The sequence below is a fragment of the Podarcis muralis genome, chromosome 13 (assembly GCF_964188315.1).
Source record: "Podarcis muralis chromosome 13, rPodMur119.hap1.1, whole genome shotgun sequence".
Taxonomy (NCBI): Eukaryota; Metazoa; Chordata; class Lepidosauria; order Squamata; family Lacertidae; genus Podarcis; species Podarcis muralis.
In genome coordinates, this window is record NC_135667.1 from 2,266,357 (window position 1) to 2,282,996 (window position 16,640).

A 16,640-nucleotide genomic window follows, 5' to 3' on the forward strand; every position below is an offset into this window, starting at 1 on the left:
TGGCTATGCCCTGCCTCCACGGTCAGAGGCTTCTGAACGCCAGTTGCTGGAGGACACGGGACAGGAGAGTGTTGCTCTTGTGCTTGCTGGTTCCCCATTGAGGCAACTGGTTGGACCCTGCGAGAACAAGTTGATTTACTAGACGGTCCTAATGCAGTCTACCGTATTAGCCCGAATATAAACCACACTACTTCCCCCCAAATTCCGATCGTGAAAAGTTAAAGTGCGGTTTATATTTGTGACCTTATGCCGTTGGCAAAGTGGCACGGCTCCCTTCGTCGGAGAAAACAGGCCAGGAGCGCAGGGCAACGGTACCCGTCCCGTCCACAGCTCCCAAGCCTCCCCCAAGCTGCCGAATTTTAAAAGTAAAGCTTATTTGTGGGTGCAGCTTATATTCAGGCCAATACGGCATGTTCTTTTTTTTCCAATTTTTTTATTGATTTTCACAGCATTATAAACAAACAAACACATAAAACAAACATGAATCATAACCTTATTAAAAATTACACTTATTAACCTTATTAAGTGACTTCCTCGCTCCCCCTTGGTTGGATTTCATTGCATGTCCTTTTAACGGTTTTCCAAATCATAGTTCTTAAAATAGTTTAACTTAAACATTAACATCCTTTGATCTTCACATTATGTAATTAAACCTATTAATTCATCACTTAAATAAAATCCTAAGCCAATTAAGTATCTGCAATCTGTTTTCAGTTAGAATACAGTATGTTCTCACATTGCATTATAGCGCAAAGTTCCCCTCTGAATGGCAGCAAAGATTTGCACTGGGAAAGCATCACAGAACGATGACCAAAGGGAAACGCAGTGTGGATGGCGCAGGATAACTCTGCCGCTAAAGCGCCATGATTGCATCGAGGGCATGTTGCAGAAAACACACATACGCACAGAAGCCCTCCATCGTTTCACAGATCTCAACGCCTTGGGGACATGGCTGCTGTTCCTTCCCATCGTTACTTAGCACACTGGTCTCAAGAAGCCTCCTTCTCACCTGGTGACCCTGACTCTCCACCTGGGCGTTGGCGTTGCTCAAAGTTCAAGGTGGGAGCAAACCAAAGGTCACTGTGAGGATAATACTCTACAGGCTCAGAACAGCCCAGTTAGACTAAGACATAGCAATAAAGTTCAAGGGCCTTCTTGGTGGTGGCGCCCGCCCTGTGGAACGCCCTCCCACCAGATGTCAAAGAGAACAACAACTACCGGACTTTTAGAAGACACCTGAAGGCAGCCCTGTTTAGGGAAGCTTTTAATGTTTGATGTATTACGGTATTTTAATATTTTGTTGGAAGCCGCCCAGAGTGGCTGGGGAAGCCCAGCCAGATGGGTGGGGTATACATAATATATTATTATTATTATGATTATTATTATTATTATTAAACGGCAAAGCGATAAATACCAGAAAGTAATGGGCTGAGGTACAGTAAGTGCGGAGGGTGAGGAGGACTCGGTTAAGCGAAGTAGCTTTGCAGGAGCAGAGAGGCTGGGGGCGGGGGTTTGGGCTTCTCCAGGAATAAAAGAAAGAAGTCTGCTTGGTGCCATAGACTTGTGACAGGGCCTTTTTGGTGTTGGTTCCCCATTTGTGGAATGCCCTCCCAGTTGAGGAGTATCTTGTCTCTCTCATTGAGAGGAATTTTAAAACTTTCCTGTTTACCCAGATCTTTTAATGGCTGGAAGATTCTGTTCCAGGCGACCCTGAATTCACTGGGTTCTGGGTACCCCATTTTAAGAGGGATATTGACAAGGTGGAAATTGTGAAGAGAAGGGCAGACAGGCAGATGAAGGGTCTGGGAACCCAGCCTTGTGAGGAATGGTTGAGGGAGATGGGTATATTTAGCCTGGAGAAGAGAGGACTGAGAGGGTAGCCCCCTTCAAAAATCTAAAGGGCTGCCCCATGGAAGATGGAGCAAGCTTGTTCTCTGCTGCTCCAGGGGGGAGGACTTGAACTAATGGATTCAAACCGAAAGAAAGGAGATTCCGACTAGACTTTCTGAGGGTTAAGAGCAGTTTGACAGTGGAATGGACTCCTTCAGGAGGCTGTCAACTTTCTTTCATTGTAAGTTTTCTAACAGAGGTTGGAAGTCCACCTGTCAGCTTGGATTCTTGGAGTATTGGCTGGGGGCTAATGGGACTCTTGAGAGTCCCATGGACTGCAAGAAGATCAAACCTTTCCATTCTGAAGGAAATCAGCCCTGAGTGCTCACTGGAAGGACAGATCCTGAAGCTGAGGCTCCAAGACTTTGGCCTCCTCATGAGAAGAGAAGACTCCCTGGAAAAGACCCTGATGCTGGGAAAGATGGAGGGCACAAGGAGAAGGGGACGGTGGAGGACGAGATGGTGGGACAGTGTTCTCGAAGAGACCAGCATGAGTTTGACCAAACTGCGGGAGGCAGTGGAAGACAGGAGGGCCTGGCGTGCTCTGGTCCATGGAATCACGAAGAGGCGGACACGACTAAACGACTAAACAACAACAACAACAACAACAATGGGAGTTGTGGTCCTGCGGTTCACCAGATCGGGGGAAGGCTGCATTATAGGAGAGGTTAAGGAGAAACTTCCAGAGAGCTTCGCGAGTTCTGGACCATCATCTTAATTGGCATGTCCGCAGGGTTGCCACGAAAATGCAGAGTGTGGTATCATCTGAACATTCGCTTTCTGTTCGATCGACAAAGGGTCTCCTTTGTTGCGGGGAAAACCAACGCAGTATGTTTACTTGCTCTTTACCCTTTTGCTTCCTTTCCTGTCCCCGCACCCAAAAAATAGGGGGCTGGAAATCCTTTATGCGTCAAAAGAGCCTGCTGGATCAGGCCAAAGGGGGAACATCTAGTCTAGCATCCTGTTCTCACAGTGGCCAACCAGGTAACCCAATGAGAAGCCCGCAAACAGGATTCGAACGCAAGAGCCCACTCTCCCCTCCTGGGGTTTCCAGCAACTGGTATTCAGAAGCAGTTGCTGCCTCTGACTGTGGAGGCAGAGCTTATGGCTAATAATAATAATAATAATAATAATAATAATAATTTATTTATATCCCGCCCTCCCCTGATGAAGCCGGGCTCACAGTGGCTAACAACAATAAAGTAACACAGCATTCTAAAATCAATTCATTCTAAAATCAATTCAAAATCAAATTAATGGCAACCATTGGGCTAGAGTTCTGTGAGGAGGGGGTCAGGCTGTGCCCTGACCAAAGGCCTGGTGGAACAGCTCTGTCTTGCAGGCCCTGCGGAAAGATGTCAAGTCCCGCAGGGCCCTGGTCTCTTGTGACAGAGCGTTCCACCAGATCGGGGCCACAGCCAAAAAAGCCCTGGTTGAGGCCAGCCTAACCTCTCTGTGGCCTGGGACCTCCAAGATGTTTTTGTTTGAAGACCGTAAAGGACATACCAGGAGAGGCGGTCCTGTAGGTACGAGCGTCCTAGGCCGTATAGGGCTTTAAAGGTAAAAACCAGCACCGTAAACCTGACCCTGTACACTGGGAGCCAGTGTAGCTGGTATAGCACCGGGTGAATGTGATCCTGCGGCGAGGACCCCATAAGGAGCCTCGCCATGGCATTCTGCACCCGCTGGAGTTTTTGGGTCAGCTTCAAGGGCAGCCCCACGTAGAGCGAGTTACAATAATCCAGTCTGGAGGTGACCGTCGCGTGGATCACAGTGGCTAGGTCAGGGCGAGAGAGGTAGTAGCCATGGATAGTCCTCTCCTCCTCTGTCAATTTGTCCCATCCTCTTTTAAAGCCATCTAGACTGGTGAAGTTCTATTACTGTGTCCAATTATTTTCTATTACTGTGTTCTATTATTAGTGATGTATGGAAGTGAGAGCTGGACCATAAAGAAGGCTGATCGCCGAAGAATGGATGCTTTTGAATTCTGGTGCTGGAGGAGATTCTTGAGAGTCCCATGGACTGCAAGAAGATCCAACCTCTCCATTCTGAAGGAAATCAGCCCTGAGTGCTCACTGGAAGGACAGATCCTGAAGCTGAGGCTCCAAGACTTTGGCCACCTCAGGAGAAGACTCCCTGGAAAAGACCCTGATGCTGGGAAAGAGGGAGGGCACAAGGAGAAGGGGACGACAGAGGACGAGATGGTGGGACAGTGTTCTCGAAGCTGCCAGCATGAGTTTGACCAAACTGCGGGAGGCAGTGGAAGACAGGAGTGCCTGGCGTGTTCTGGTCCATGGGGTCACGAAGAGGCGGACACGTCTAAACAACAACAATTATTTTCCAGTAACCAAAAGCCGATCCCTGCAGCTCTGTCCCCGCATTCCTGCTCCCTTCCACACCGCCTCTCACCTGAACGATTCGCCTCTGGTTTGGCATCCTACAGCAATGCCCTCGAGTACCAGGAGCAATGTCAGGAGGTGCCCGGCTGCCTCCGTGCCCATCCTGTGGGATGCTGGAGCGATCAGGCCGGTGGAAGTGCAACAACCCGTTGATATATCATCTCAGCTCCCCTCCCCACGGGGCAGAGAGCAACAGGAATCACATCCCACGGCGTACCTTTGCCCCGACCATGATGATTAAACGTGTACCTCCGTTAGCCAGCCCCACCCTGCCCCACCTCCGAAGAGAGCTTTCCATCCACACTTTAAGTCCCAAGTTTCCGTTTGGGGTGGCAACGATCTGGAGGAGAGTGGGCAGGCAGAGATTTTGTGGCACGGGGGAAATCTAAGGCAGTAAAACTCTACAATTCAATGGTTCTATTTGCTCCGTATCCTAAACTGCTCACATTTGCAGATCTCACTACCAGGATTCTATGCCACACAGATTGATGGGATGAAGCAAATGAAAGCTCAACATCTTAATCTCAGGATCGCGTTGGGTTTGAGCCCCACGCAGGACAAAAGAATCCTTAATTGCAGGGGGTTGGACTCGATGACCCTTGTGGTCCGTTCCAATGCTACAATTCGGGGGTGGGGGTGGGAGATTAGATAACACAAATCTAATGTCACCCCCTAGAAAGAATTTAATGCGCAGAATAGGGGGCCTTCATTTGCAGAGTTTTGCTGACGTGTGAACACTGGAGAGCAGCAACACAGCCTACGTTTAAAGCACCCCTCCAATAATCCTGGGATCTCAGTTTGGTTAAGGGTGCTGGGAATTTTAGCTCTGTGAGGATTAAGCTACAGTTCCCAGGATTCTGTGTGTGTGTGTGTGTGTGCTTTAAACGGTGTGTATAAGGGATGTGGGTGGCGCTGTGGGTTAAACCACAGAGCCTAGGACTTGCTGATCAGAAGGTTGGCGGTTCGAATCTCTGCAAGGGGGTGAGTTCCCTTTGCTCGGTCCCTGCTCCTGCCAACCTAGCAGTTCGAAAGCACGTCAAAGTACAAGTAGATAAATAGGTACCGCTCCGGCGGGAAGGTAAACGGCGTTTCCGTGTGCTGCTCTGGTCCGCCAGAAGCGGCTTAGTCATGCTGGCTGCATGACCCGGAAGCTGTACGCCGGCTCCCTCGGCCAGTAAAGTGAGATGAGCGCCGGAACCCCAGAGTCGGCCACGACTGGACCTAATTGTCAGGGGTCCCCTTTACGCAGCCATATATTGAAAAGCAGAGGAACATTGAAAGGCACTGCAAAACCTCCCAGCCTTTCATCGAGTGCTAATGTGTTTAGACTCAGAGCTGGGCAGAGCATGGTGGCAGCGATACCTTCCAAGTCTGTTGCGTGCCAAGGATGTGTCACGGTGACTGAACCTTGGGATGGATCCAGGGGAACCCTTTGCCATCGTCACCAACAGATAAGAGATACAGAACATCATCTTGGGGCAACCACCCATAATAAATTAGGTTGGGCCGATAAACAAATTGCAACACATCGCTGTTTCCATGACTGCCTGCATTCCTTCATGGGACATCTAGCTAGGGCAGCGGACAGCCTCGCCTCCCTGCAGTGCAAGAGTTGTCCCTGAAAAGCAGCAACTCCCTGCACCGTCGGCTGGTTTTGGTTCTGGCGCTCCTTGGAGGAAGGGTGGGCATCCAGATCTTGCTAGACTACAACTCCCATCAAAAATGCTGGCTGGGTATGTTAGTTGTGGCCCTAAACAGCCAGGGAGACCATTGCGCTGGACCAAAATACGCTTTTTTGGGTCTTGCGCTCTGTGTGAATCAGCTGGCTCGCCCCAGAATGTCAAATGGCAATCTTTTTGGTCTCGTGTTCTTGCCTGAGTCAGCTGCTTCCCACGAGAGCTCAGGACCAAAAAAAATGAGCGTACGTATTTTGATCAGTGGGATGCTGGCGGGTATAGTCCCTAGACTGTCCGCCAAGCCCACTTCCGACCATTTCTCTTCTTTCTGGTTGTGGGTTTCTCACAGGGTCATCTGGCTGGCCACTGTGAGAACAGGATGCTGAGATAATTGGGCCGCCCTTTTGCCCGATTCAGCTGCTGCTGCTGCTGGGGTTCTTCTTGTGTTCATACCTTGCTTTCTCCTCTGTCTTTCCAAGAGATTTGTCGCAGAGAGCTGGGCCATAAAGAAGGCTGATGGCCGAAGAATGGATGCTTTTGAATTCTGGTGCTGGAGGAGACTCTGGAGAGTCCCATGGACTGCAAGAAGATCCAACCTCTCCATTCTGAAGGAAATCAGCCCTGAGTGCTCACTGGAAGGACAGATCCTGAAGCTGAGGCTCCAAGACTTTGGCCACCTCATGAGAAGAGAAGACTCCCTGGAAAAGATCCTGATGTTGGGAAAGATGGAGGGCGCAAGGAGAAGGGGACGACAGAGGACAAGATGGTGGGACAGTGTTCTCAAAGAGACCAGCATGAGTTTGGCCAAACTGGGAGGCAGTGGAAGACAGGAGTGCCTGGCGTGCTCTGGTCCAGGGGGTCACAAAGAGTCGGACATGACTAAACGACCAAACAACAACAAAAACTTACTGGAACAAACATCAGAACATCTCTTTTCAATCACGTGCATGCTGCCTTTTTCCAGCACGTTCAAAAGCGGGTTTACGGCAACAGAATGGAAAGCTGAATCAAAATAAAACCACAGCTCATGCGTCCATCAAATGTTTATTACGGTCAACCGGCCATTGAAGGAGTACAAAATATTTTTTTTTAAATACAAAATTGAAAGAACAAAAGGTGTAAAGTTGGGAACGAACAAAGTTAAAAACCCTGCAGTCATAGACTTTATTTATTTAATCCCATGCTCTTTATAATGGCGGTCCCATTTCCTTTCGTTGGCGGACATGGCTCAGTCCCTGCTAGCCTCATTTTCCAGGCTCAGTCATGAACTGCTACATAGCAGGCCAGCTTCTTCCACCAGTCTGAGTGTGTGCCCCATTCAAAAGAGTGCCTAGTCGCCATAAATAAATACAGAACAAGGGAAATTCGTCACAGAGGTGAAAAATGGCTTGGTCAAGTTTCTGTAGAAACATCTTCTCTTCCTCGTCGCAGCCTGAAGGGGCAGCAACATTTTCCTCCTCTGTCCCTATTTCCAGAAGCTGTTCCAAAGCTCTACACAGAAAGAAAATATTTTCATATCGTGTGTCGCGCCCAGCTTGAATCTCATCGGCGTGCTGCAACTCATCAGCAAATCGGCTGACTTCTCTGAAGAGCAGGAATATTGTGTGCCTTCTCAATCTGTTGCATTGTCCGATCGAAACAAGGGCATGGGATATAGACTCCTGAACCTGAAATCTGTTGAGGTGGCTACTGTTCAATACAACGTCTATGAGTCTTTCCACAGAGTCTTCCAGCTTCTTAAGACACTTCCCCAAAATCTGTCGAGATACATCAGCATCGCTTAATAACTCGGTTACGACGGCGCAAACTGCCCGAGTCATAAAATCTGAGAAGGGCACTTCAGGGAAACTATAGGCGGCGACCAGGCCATCGAGCAACCGAGAGAAAGAATCAGATATAGCGGAAGAATCCCTTCCGAGTTTTCCCAAGTCTGTTCTTAGACCGCCATGCTCTGCCAGCCGCTTGAGCTCAAGGAAACGCCGTAGGAACTGTATGTGAGGAACCAAAGACTTGCTTGGGCCGGCACGGGAGGAAGCCAACATGGACAATACGGATGAAGTGTCGGACGCAGGACCGCGCTCGCTGTGGCTGAAGGCAGCTGAGGCATCTTGCGTGTCCGCTAGGTCGTCGTTTGAGACGCTGCACCCGGAATCTTCCAAATGGCCGGAGTGATCGTCCGCACGGACAGGGGCCAGTGCTTCATTGCTGGCGACGGACGGATCCCCGTTCTCCAAACCGAACCCCGGGTAAACTTTGCTCAGGAGGAGCTGCTGCCTCAGGCGAACCACTTCCGCTTCCAAAGCTTCCACTCGCGATTTCTCCCGGGGATCCTTTCCGGACACTATCCTGGCCAGGTGCTCCGCGTGCTCCTTGCCGCTTACGCCGGGTGGCTTCGAACGCAAGACCGCCAGGGCCAGGGCCAGGCGCGAGGCTTCCAGGAACCACGCTGCGCCTCCGCCATCTTCCGTCCCCAAAAGCGGAGGCCCCGGGGTCCGGCCTGAAGTGGGGGTCAGTCGCCATAATCCAGGCCCCGGTCCCTCCTGGCCTCGTCGGTTAGAAGGCCCAAGGCCGCCGGCGGAGAGCGCCAGGGTCGCCCAAGGCAGAGACGTCCCCAAAAGAAAAAGGCCCTTTTTAGAGAATTTTTTTCTAATTTTTTTCCTTGGTCATATGTATTTTCTTTTTCCTTTGTATTTTCTTTCGTTGTAAATATGTATGTTTTCTAACTTGTACTTAATAAAAATCATTTGTTAATTATTTTTTTTAAAAAGGCCCTTTTTCTGCACAATCGCATATAAACAAGGACTCCTTGTTTCTTAAACTGCGTGGCTTTAACGGCCGGTATTAATTGTCCTTTTTAGGGCGTGTGTTCATGTATGTGCAAAAAAATATTTATACAGCATATATATATTTATCTTTACATGTTATATATTGATATATATGATATAGAAATCTATATAAGGTATATATGGCCGTATTTAGACCTCTATATAAATACCTATGGGCCCATACACAGGTTTTTTATTACTCTTATTTTTTTCCCAAATTGGGGCCCTTATCCGCGGCCTTTGGAGCCTCCTATTGATCCCGCGCCCTTGGGAGGCGCCTCAGGGTGGGGCCTACAAGGCCCCGGAGCGGGAAGCGCCTCAGGGACACGTGACCTCGAGAAAAAAAAAAAGGAACAGGCCCCGCCTCCCGCTGGGGACGCTCGACTCTTTTTTTTTTTTAAACTATTTTCTCTTCGCGGGCGTCATTTTTCGGCGTGAGGGCGTCAGAGCGAAGCGCATGACGTCATCGCCGCAGCCAGGTTCGCCGAGGGGGCGGGGGAAAAAAAAGGCGCTTCGGGCGCGCGCGCGTCACGTGATACGTCTCGGCGTCCGAGCGTGCCGCTCCGGCTTCGGTCACGTGACGCTGAGGCGCGGCGCCGGCCTCGCTCTTCTACCTCTGCAACGCTCGAGGGGGAGTTGGGTGAGCGCGCGCATGCGCACGAAGGGAGAGAAGGACTCCGCACACGTGACGAGCGTGAAAGGGGAAACGGGACGCCGGGCGCTCACGTACGTACGTAGGCGCGACTGCGCCTGCGCGACGCCTCGTCTTTTTTTTTTTTTAAACCATCTCTACCCGCCTTTCCCCCCGCCACGTGATCTCCCCTCCTCCCCGGCCTGCCTCTGGGCGCCCGCGTCACGTGACCGGGAGGAGGGCGGCCATCTTGGTTACAAACACAAACAAGCGGCGAGAGGAGGAAGGAGAGCGAGAGAAGCGGAGCCGTAGACGCCGCTGCGGCCTCCTCCTTTTTCCCCTCTCCCGTCCCCCCCTCTCCTCCTCCTCCACCCCGCGCGCGCGGAGCAGTTGCGGGTAAGAGACGCCGAGGGGCCACCGCCCCCCTCCTCCCCCCCGTCGCCATGGGAACCGGGGAGCCCCCACCCCACTCCTCCCTCGGGGCCCCGCCCTCCCCCGTCGCCATGGAGAGGGGCTCCCCCCTTCGCAACACCCCCCAACACACACACACACGCGCCGCCGAGGGAGAGCGAGGGCCCCGCCCCCTCGGGCGGCTGCGGTGCCCGGGCCGCCCCTCCCCCCTCCCCTGCGGAGGCGCCTCATGGAGACGCAGGGGACCCCCCGCCCCCCCATAAAAAAGTGCCGGGCGTCAGCGCTTTGCTCCGTCCTGCGAGCCTTTGCATTGCGCCTCCCGTTCCCTTGCACGCCCTTCCTATTTTAAAAAAAACGGGGGGCGCCTCTGCTGCACCCCCGGACCCCCCTCGCTCTCGTGCATGGCGGCGGAGGTCGTCCTCTTGCGTGTGCATGCAAAGCCCCGGTGCTTCTTGCTCTCGCTGCTGCTGCAAAAAAAAAGCCCAACCCAACCCATTTCGCCTTGCATCCCTGATTGCATTGTGCCCTTGCCGCGCTCGCCCTGCGGAGGCCCGTGGCACGTTTTTGCAAGCAGGGGGGGGGGGAGCCGCTGGGGCAGGACGGACACGAGACTCTCCCCACCCGCCCCGGCCCCCTAGGGCTCGCCCTGTGGTTCCCCGGTGCCCGTGCAGAGAGGAAGGGTGCGGGGTGGCTCCGGCGCCCCTGAAGGCTTTGCCGCTTCGCCACTCCCCTCCTGTCATGCTTGCGGAGACCTCGAAATGACGCGGGCTGCGAGAGGATTGCCGTGGTTCCCTGCAACGCTCCCTGTTTCCTTAGGAAGAGATTTGGGGGGCGCGTGTGCGCGCGGGCAGATCAGAGAGATCCGCAGTTCGGTGGAGTTCCAAGTTCAATGTTGGGACAGGATCCTGTAAGGTCACCAGCCTGCAGAAAGCTATTGCATGACAGATAAACGCTTCTTGGGCAAGGCAGGGCGACGATAGATACTGTGGCATTCTCTTGCTAAATGACCCGTAATAATTTGCATCCACAAACTACAGTGCAAAAATGCATTTGAGAAGCCGAGTGTGATATGTGGGGTTTGGGGAGTCCTGGTTTCCTTTTCTTTCTTTTAGTCTCCTATATTATTCCCTTCCTGCCTGTTGAGTTAGTTTTGATGCCACCTCCTTTTAAAGTTTGGGTGTATAACTCGCACGTGGACATCTGTGTATGGAAGTTGTCTGTAGCAGGGCACAATGTTTTGACCTGTGCGGCAACAGCTTCTGTGTGGCTGGTTGGCTGAAGAGAACCTCTGGCGGGAAAAGGTGGTTATCTGCAGCCCTGTAATGTGGTAGCAAAAAACTCCTTTAAGAGGTTTTAAAAGGCAGTTTGGCAGTGGGGAGTTTCATGCCTACTGCCCAGTCTTTGATTACTTCTTTGTGCAAACAGTCAATATAGGACTACCTCGCTCCCAGTATTACAGCCTTGGGACATACCCTGAATGCCAGTGCACTTGGCAGTGGGTGGCTTGTGTTGAAGTCTGGCTTTCTGGCCAACAAGCTCTTGTTCTGCTATAAAGCCAGGGGCATGTGTGTGGTGCTGGTTGCCAAATCTGCAACAGATATGGCAGGATTGGAGTGTGTATGGCAGGGGTAGGCAACCTAAGGCCCGTGGGCCGGATGTGGCCCAATTGCCTTCTCAATCTGGCCCGCAGACGGTCTGGGAATCAGTGTGTTTTTACACGAGTAGAATGTGTCCTTTTATTTAAAATGCATCTCTGGGTTATTTGTGGGGCATAGGAATTTGTTCATTTCCCCCCCTTCAAAATACAGTCTCGCCCACCACATGGTCTGAGGGACGGTGGACCGGCCCACAGCTAAAAAAGGTTGCTGACCCCTGGTGTATGGTGTAGGTGACGCTGAGTAAGGCAGAGCAATGGTCTGACTGTATAAGGTGGCTTTCTATGGAAACCATCAGAGAGCAGATATATTTTGGAGATTTCTTACCTCTTGTGGGGAAATAAACAGAGAATAGATTTAGAAAGCTGTACACAGTGCTGGGAGTGTTGAATAGATTCACCCATTGTTGGACCACAACGGAGCGGATGCAAAGATATCGGCTGGCCTGACTGCAACAACTCACTTTCAACCTTCTGTGGTCTAAAAGGGAAAGGGGAAAACACGCTTTTCTTTCTTTTTAAAGAAAAGCCTCTTCCTGCCTGGAGGTGGTGACTTGTTGACATGTCTGTTATTAGGTTGTGGTGGACACGTTTTGTGCAGTGTGCTATTAACCTGTGGAATTCATTGCTGCAGGGTATAGTAACTGCCTCCATGCTAGGTGGACTTGCGTACGGTCATCAGCAGCAGTCACCACCCATTCCTCCATTGAGAAACTGTTTTTCCCATTAGTAAATTTGGGTTTAGTTATTTTCATAATATTGTTGTTGGGATCTTGGCAGTTGTGTGATGTTCAGATAGTCTTCCGAAATGCGCAGTTGGCAGAGGACGACAGCTTGTGTTCCATGGTGTTGTGTGGTGGCTCTCTCTTGCTTCTTCTGGAGTTGGTGCTTCGTCGGCCAACCTGGTCTGGTGGGGCTCTTCCGTTCTTTGAATGGTGGGCAGGGTGAGGGAGGCAGGCAGACAGTTCTGAGGCCACATCTCCACAGAGGAAGGAGAGAAAAGTAAAACAGTTCTTTGAGTTGAGTTTTGGGCACTCGGGAGACGAGCTCCCCAAGATACAACCTTCCTGGATTTCTAGTGTCTGTGATCGGAAGAAAAATATTGCCCTTGATGAAACCACACTTTATTAGGGGTCATGATTAATCAGGTTGCTGCAGACGCGGCCACTTAATCCATTCTTGTTCTGCAGCCGCTAGTGTCCAGATCATACCCAGGGGGTGTGGTCCTGCATTGAGTTCACACAATTAACTGTGCCAACCCCTGGTTGTCTGAACTTGCAAAAGAGTGGCCAAAATGGCAAAAGGGACCAGAGTTTTGCAGCGCTGAAACAGCAAAGGCGCATGGAGTGCCTTTCACTCGGCTTACGGCCCCTCCTGTGTGGAGGGAGCTTGTTGGAGCTCTGGCGGTGGCCTATGGGTTAGGCGTCTGCAATGCACCGTGCATAGTGCGGCCAAGGACCCACGTACCTACGGGACCGCCTCTCCTGGTATGCCCCGCGGAGGACCTTAAGGTCCACAAATGACAACATTTTGCATGTCCCAAGTCACAAGGTGGTTTGGTTGGTCTCAACTAGGGCCAGGGCCTTTTCAGTACTGGCCCCGACCTGCTGGAATGCTCTGTCACAAGAGACTAGGACTTGACATCTTTCCGCAGGGCCTGCAAGACAGAGCTGTTCCGCCTGGCCTTTGGTTTGGACTTGGTCTGACCCTTATGTTTCCCTCCCTTTATGGTTTTGATCTATGGGCTGCTATTAAAATGAGGCTGCATTTTAAATTACATTTTAACCTGTATTTTAAATAGTTCCCCCCCATTATATTTTTACTGAAATTTTATTGGTGTTAGCCGCCCTGAGCCGGACTCTGGCCGGGGAGGGCAGGGTATAAATAAAATTTATTATTATTATTATTTTGAAGACTTCGCGGAAACAGCACCGAGTTCAAAATATAGCCACTTAAGGCTGCAAATTGGGACCTGGCACTGGCAACTTTTCTCAGTGAGGCTTCAGAAGCCCCACTGGTTTCTGGTCTGTTTCGGAGCAATAGTGCCTGCCCTTTAAGCCCTCTGTGGTTTGGGAATCGTAATACTGGAGGGCACGTCTGCTTCCACATCAAATCTGGCCATGCACAGATCACCCTTCTCCAGGCACCCCATGACCTAAAGCAGCCTCCCCCAACCAGGTGCCGTCAGGATGTTGTGGACTACAACTCCCATCAGCCTGAGCTAGCAAGGCCTGATGATGCTGGCACTGCTGGCAGTTGTGGTCCAGAACAGCTGGAGGCGTCCAGTCGGTGAAAACTGTATCTAAAGCAGGCATAGGCAAACTCGGCCCTCCAGATGTTTTGGGACTACAACTCCCATCATCCCTAGCTAACAGGACCAGTGGTCAGGGATGATGGGAGTTGTAGTCTCAAAAAACATATGGAGGGCCGAGTTTGCCTATGCCTGATCTAACGCAAGGCCTGCTTTTGGGGCTCTCTAGCCATGGAGCCTTGCTTCATGCTTCGGCTAATTAATATCCCTGCTGAACTGAAGGGTGGTGTAGCAAAGATTTAAATAAAGTAAAAAAAACAACAACACATAGAGACTGTGGACAATCCTCTGGAGGTTTTTAGCTCTGTGTTGTGTCCTGAGCCCAAACTCTCTTCCTACACATAGGAAGGTCTTGTCCTAGCCGAAGCTCATATGTAAATTGCCTTGAGACGGTGGTTTAGAAGGTGATTAATAAATCAGTGAGAATAACAGTACCACAGGGACGCGGATGGCGCTGTGGCTTAAACCACAGAGTCTAGGACTTGCCGATCAGAAGTTCGGTGGTTCGAATCCCCGCAACGGGGTGAGCTCCCGTTGCTCGGTCCCTGCTCCTGCCAACCTAGCAGTTCGAAAGCATGTCAAAGTGCAAGTAGATAAATAGGTACCACTCCAGTGGGAAGGTAAACGGCGTTTCTGTGCGCAGCTCTGGTTCGCCAGAAGCAGCTTAGTCATGTTGGCCACATGACCTGGAAGCTGTACGCCGGCTCCCTCGGCCAATAAAGCGAGATGAGCGCCGCAACCCCAGAGTCGGACACGACTGGACCTAATGGTCAGGGGTCCCTTTACCTTTACTTTTAACAGTAGTGCAGTGGTACCTCGGGTTAAGTACTTAATTCGTTCTGGAGGTCCGTTCTTAACCTGAAACTCTTCTTAACCTGAAACACCACTTTAGATAATGGGGCCTAATACTAATAATACTAATATTTTTTATTTATACCCCGCCCTCCCCAGCCAAGGCCGGCCGCGCGATTTCTGTTCTCATCCTGAAGCAAAGTTCTTAACCCGAGGTACTATTTCTGGGTTAGCGGAGTCTGTAACCTGAAGCGTATGTAACCAGAGGTACCACTGTAGTAAGCTTGGAAATGCTGGCCCAGGTCCCAGCATTAAAACCAGCCTTTCCCCAACCTTTGTTTTGGACTACATCTCCCATCATGCCCAGCCAGCAGAGTTGTGTAGTGCTGGGGCTGATGGGATTTCCAGACCCAAATGCCTGGAGATCACCAGGCTGGGAAAAGCTGATTCAAGAAAGGTATTGTGGATGAGGGGACCCTGAAGAGACACCTTCACCATTTGCAAGCAAAGTCAGCCAGAGTGCATACATGTTCATTGCAGCGCCAGAGTCCTTGTTGGTCTGAAGTGCTGAATGGTATGTGACAAGCCAAATATTATATATTAAAGGTAAAGGTACCCCTGCCCGTACAGGCCAGTCTTGCCAGACTCTAGGGTTGTGCGCCCATCTCACTCAAGAGGCCGAGGGCCAGCGCTGTCCGCAGACACTTCCGGGTCACGTGGCCAGCGTGACAAGCTGCATCTGGCGAGCCAGCGCAGCACACGGAACGCCGTTTACCTTCCCGCTGGTAAGCGGTCCCTATTCATCTACTTGCACCCGGAGGTGCTTTCGAACTGCTAGGTTGGCAGGCGCTGGGACCGAACGACGGGAGCGCACCTCGCCACGGGGATTTGAACCGCCGACCATGCGATCGGCAAGTCCTAGGCGCTGAGGTTTTACCCACAGCGCCACCCGTGTCCCCCTAAATATTATATATTAGAAGAGATTAAAAAGTTGAGATGCATAATATATGGACCAGTTACAGATGGGTAGCCGTGTTGGTCTGCCATAGTCAAAACAAAAAAAATTCCTTCCAGTAGCACCTTAAAGACCAACTAAGTTAGTTCTTGGTATGAGCTTTCGTGTGCATGCACACTTCTTCAGATACACAGAAGTGTGTGTATCTGAAGAAGTGTGCATGCACACGAAAGCTCATACCAAGAACTAACTTAGTTGGTCTTTAAGGTGCTACTGGAAGGAATAATATATGGACCGTGGTTCTTTGGTGCCTGTTACAAATTCCTTGGTTTTCCGTAAATGGTTTTTCTTAGCAGTTCCTCGTGTTCCGAGTCGTTGGAGTTCTCTTCGCCTCACCTCTGGAAAGGGCAGGCAACATCACCAAGGGGCTGGAGCAATGTTTGGACGTTGGGAAAGGTTTCAGCGTTTGGGGCTTTCCGTTTAGGGAAATGGCTAGTAAGGCTGGGGGACGACATGATCGAGGCATGTTAAGATTATGCACAATGTGAGGAAAGCAGCTAGGAAGAAGCTTTTTCCTTCTCATAATGCTTGAACGCAGCTGGGTCATCATATGATTGACGAATTTTGGAAGTTTCGGGAGAGAGTAGAAAGTCCTTCGTAACAGCACATGGTTAAGCTCTGTCATTTGGTCTTCCTAGGTCAGTGGTGTCCAAACTTTTTTCAAAGAGGGCCAGATTTGATGAAGTGAAGGGCCGTGAGGGCCAACCACATTTGTTGACCTTTTTTTAGGATTGAAGTTGTTGACCTTTTTTTTTTTTGGATTTTACCCCAGGAAATAGACTGCCACAGGGGCCAAGTTAAACCGACTGGTGGGCCGGATTAGGCCCCTGAAACAGGACATGTTTGTGCTAGGTGTGCTGGAGTCTACCATCTTGCTTTTAAAAGAGAATTAGGTAAAGTCATGGAAGAGAAGGCTCTGATCTACCTTTGCTGCTGAAGGCAGTGTATCTCTGAACAGTAAAGGGACGCAGGTGGCACTGTGGTCTAAACCATTGAGCCTCTTGGGCTTGCCAATCAGAAGGTCAGCGGTTCGAAT

General features: G+C 50.8%; 3 protein-coding genes across 8 annotated transcripts in view; 1 reads left to right on the top strand and 2 right to left on the bottom strand.

Moving 5' to 3' along the window:
- Positions 1-4,456, bottom strand: part of ZAN (zonadhesin) — a 68,592-nt gene extending 64,136 nt beyond the window's left edge. Inside the window, exon 1 of the mRNA XM_077916778.1 lies at positions 4,300-4,456. Within this exon, the coding sequence (XP_077772904.1) occupies positions 4,300-4,391 (92 nt within the window). The 5' untranslated portion in view covers positions 4,392-4,456. The remainder of the gene's footprint in view (positions 1-4,299) is intronic.
- Positions 4,457-6,839: 2,383 nt separating this feature from the next.
- Positions 6,840-16,059, bottom strand: LOC114581742 (meiosis-specific protein MEI4-like). The gene is made up of 2 exons (XM_028702274.2): positions 15,941-16,059; positions 6,840-8,611 (listed from the first exon to the last, which is right to left on the bottom strand). Exons 1-2 carry the CDS (start codon positions 16,057-16,059, stop codon positions 7,237-7,239), a joined length of 1,494 nt encoding a protein of 497 aa, XP_028558107.2. The 3' UTR covers positions 6,840-7,236.
- Positions 9,655-16,640, top strand: part of GIGYF1 (GRB10 interacting GYF protein 1) — a 57,069-nt gene continuing 50,083 nt past the window's right edge. For 4 of the 6 annotated variants that reach the window (XM_028702270.2, XM_077916779.1, XM_077916781.1 and 1 more), the window contains exon 1: positions 9,656-9,817. The gene's annotated coding sequence lies outside the window, so the exon portion shown is untranslated. Of the gene's footprint in view, positions 9,818-16,640 lie in introns of all 6 variants that reach the window. The other 2 variants (XM_077916782.1, XM_028702272.2) reach the window with 2 other exon arrangements.

Bases quoted from the DNA above. Each gene is read 5' to 3' on its own strand.
- LOC114581742 (XM_028702274.2), bottom strand. From the start codon at position 16,059: ATGTCGTCCCCCAGCCTTACTAGCCATTTCCCTAAACGGAAAGCCCCA. The intron at 8,612-15,940 runs GTGAGGCGAAGA...GAAAAAAATTAG, and splicing joins GTTGCCTGCCCTTTCCAGAG to AAAAAAATTCTCTAAAAAGG.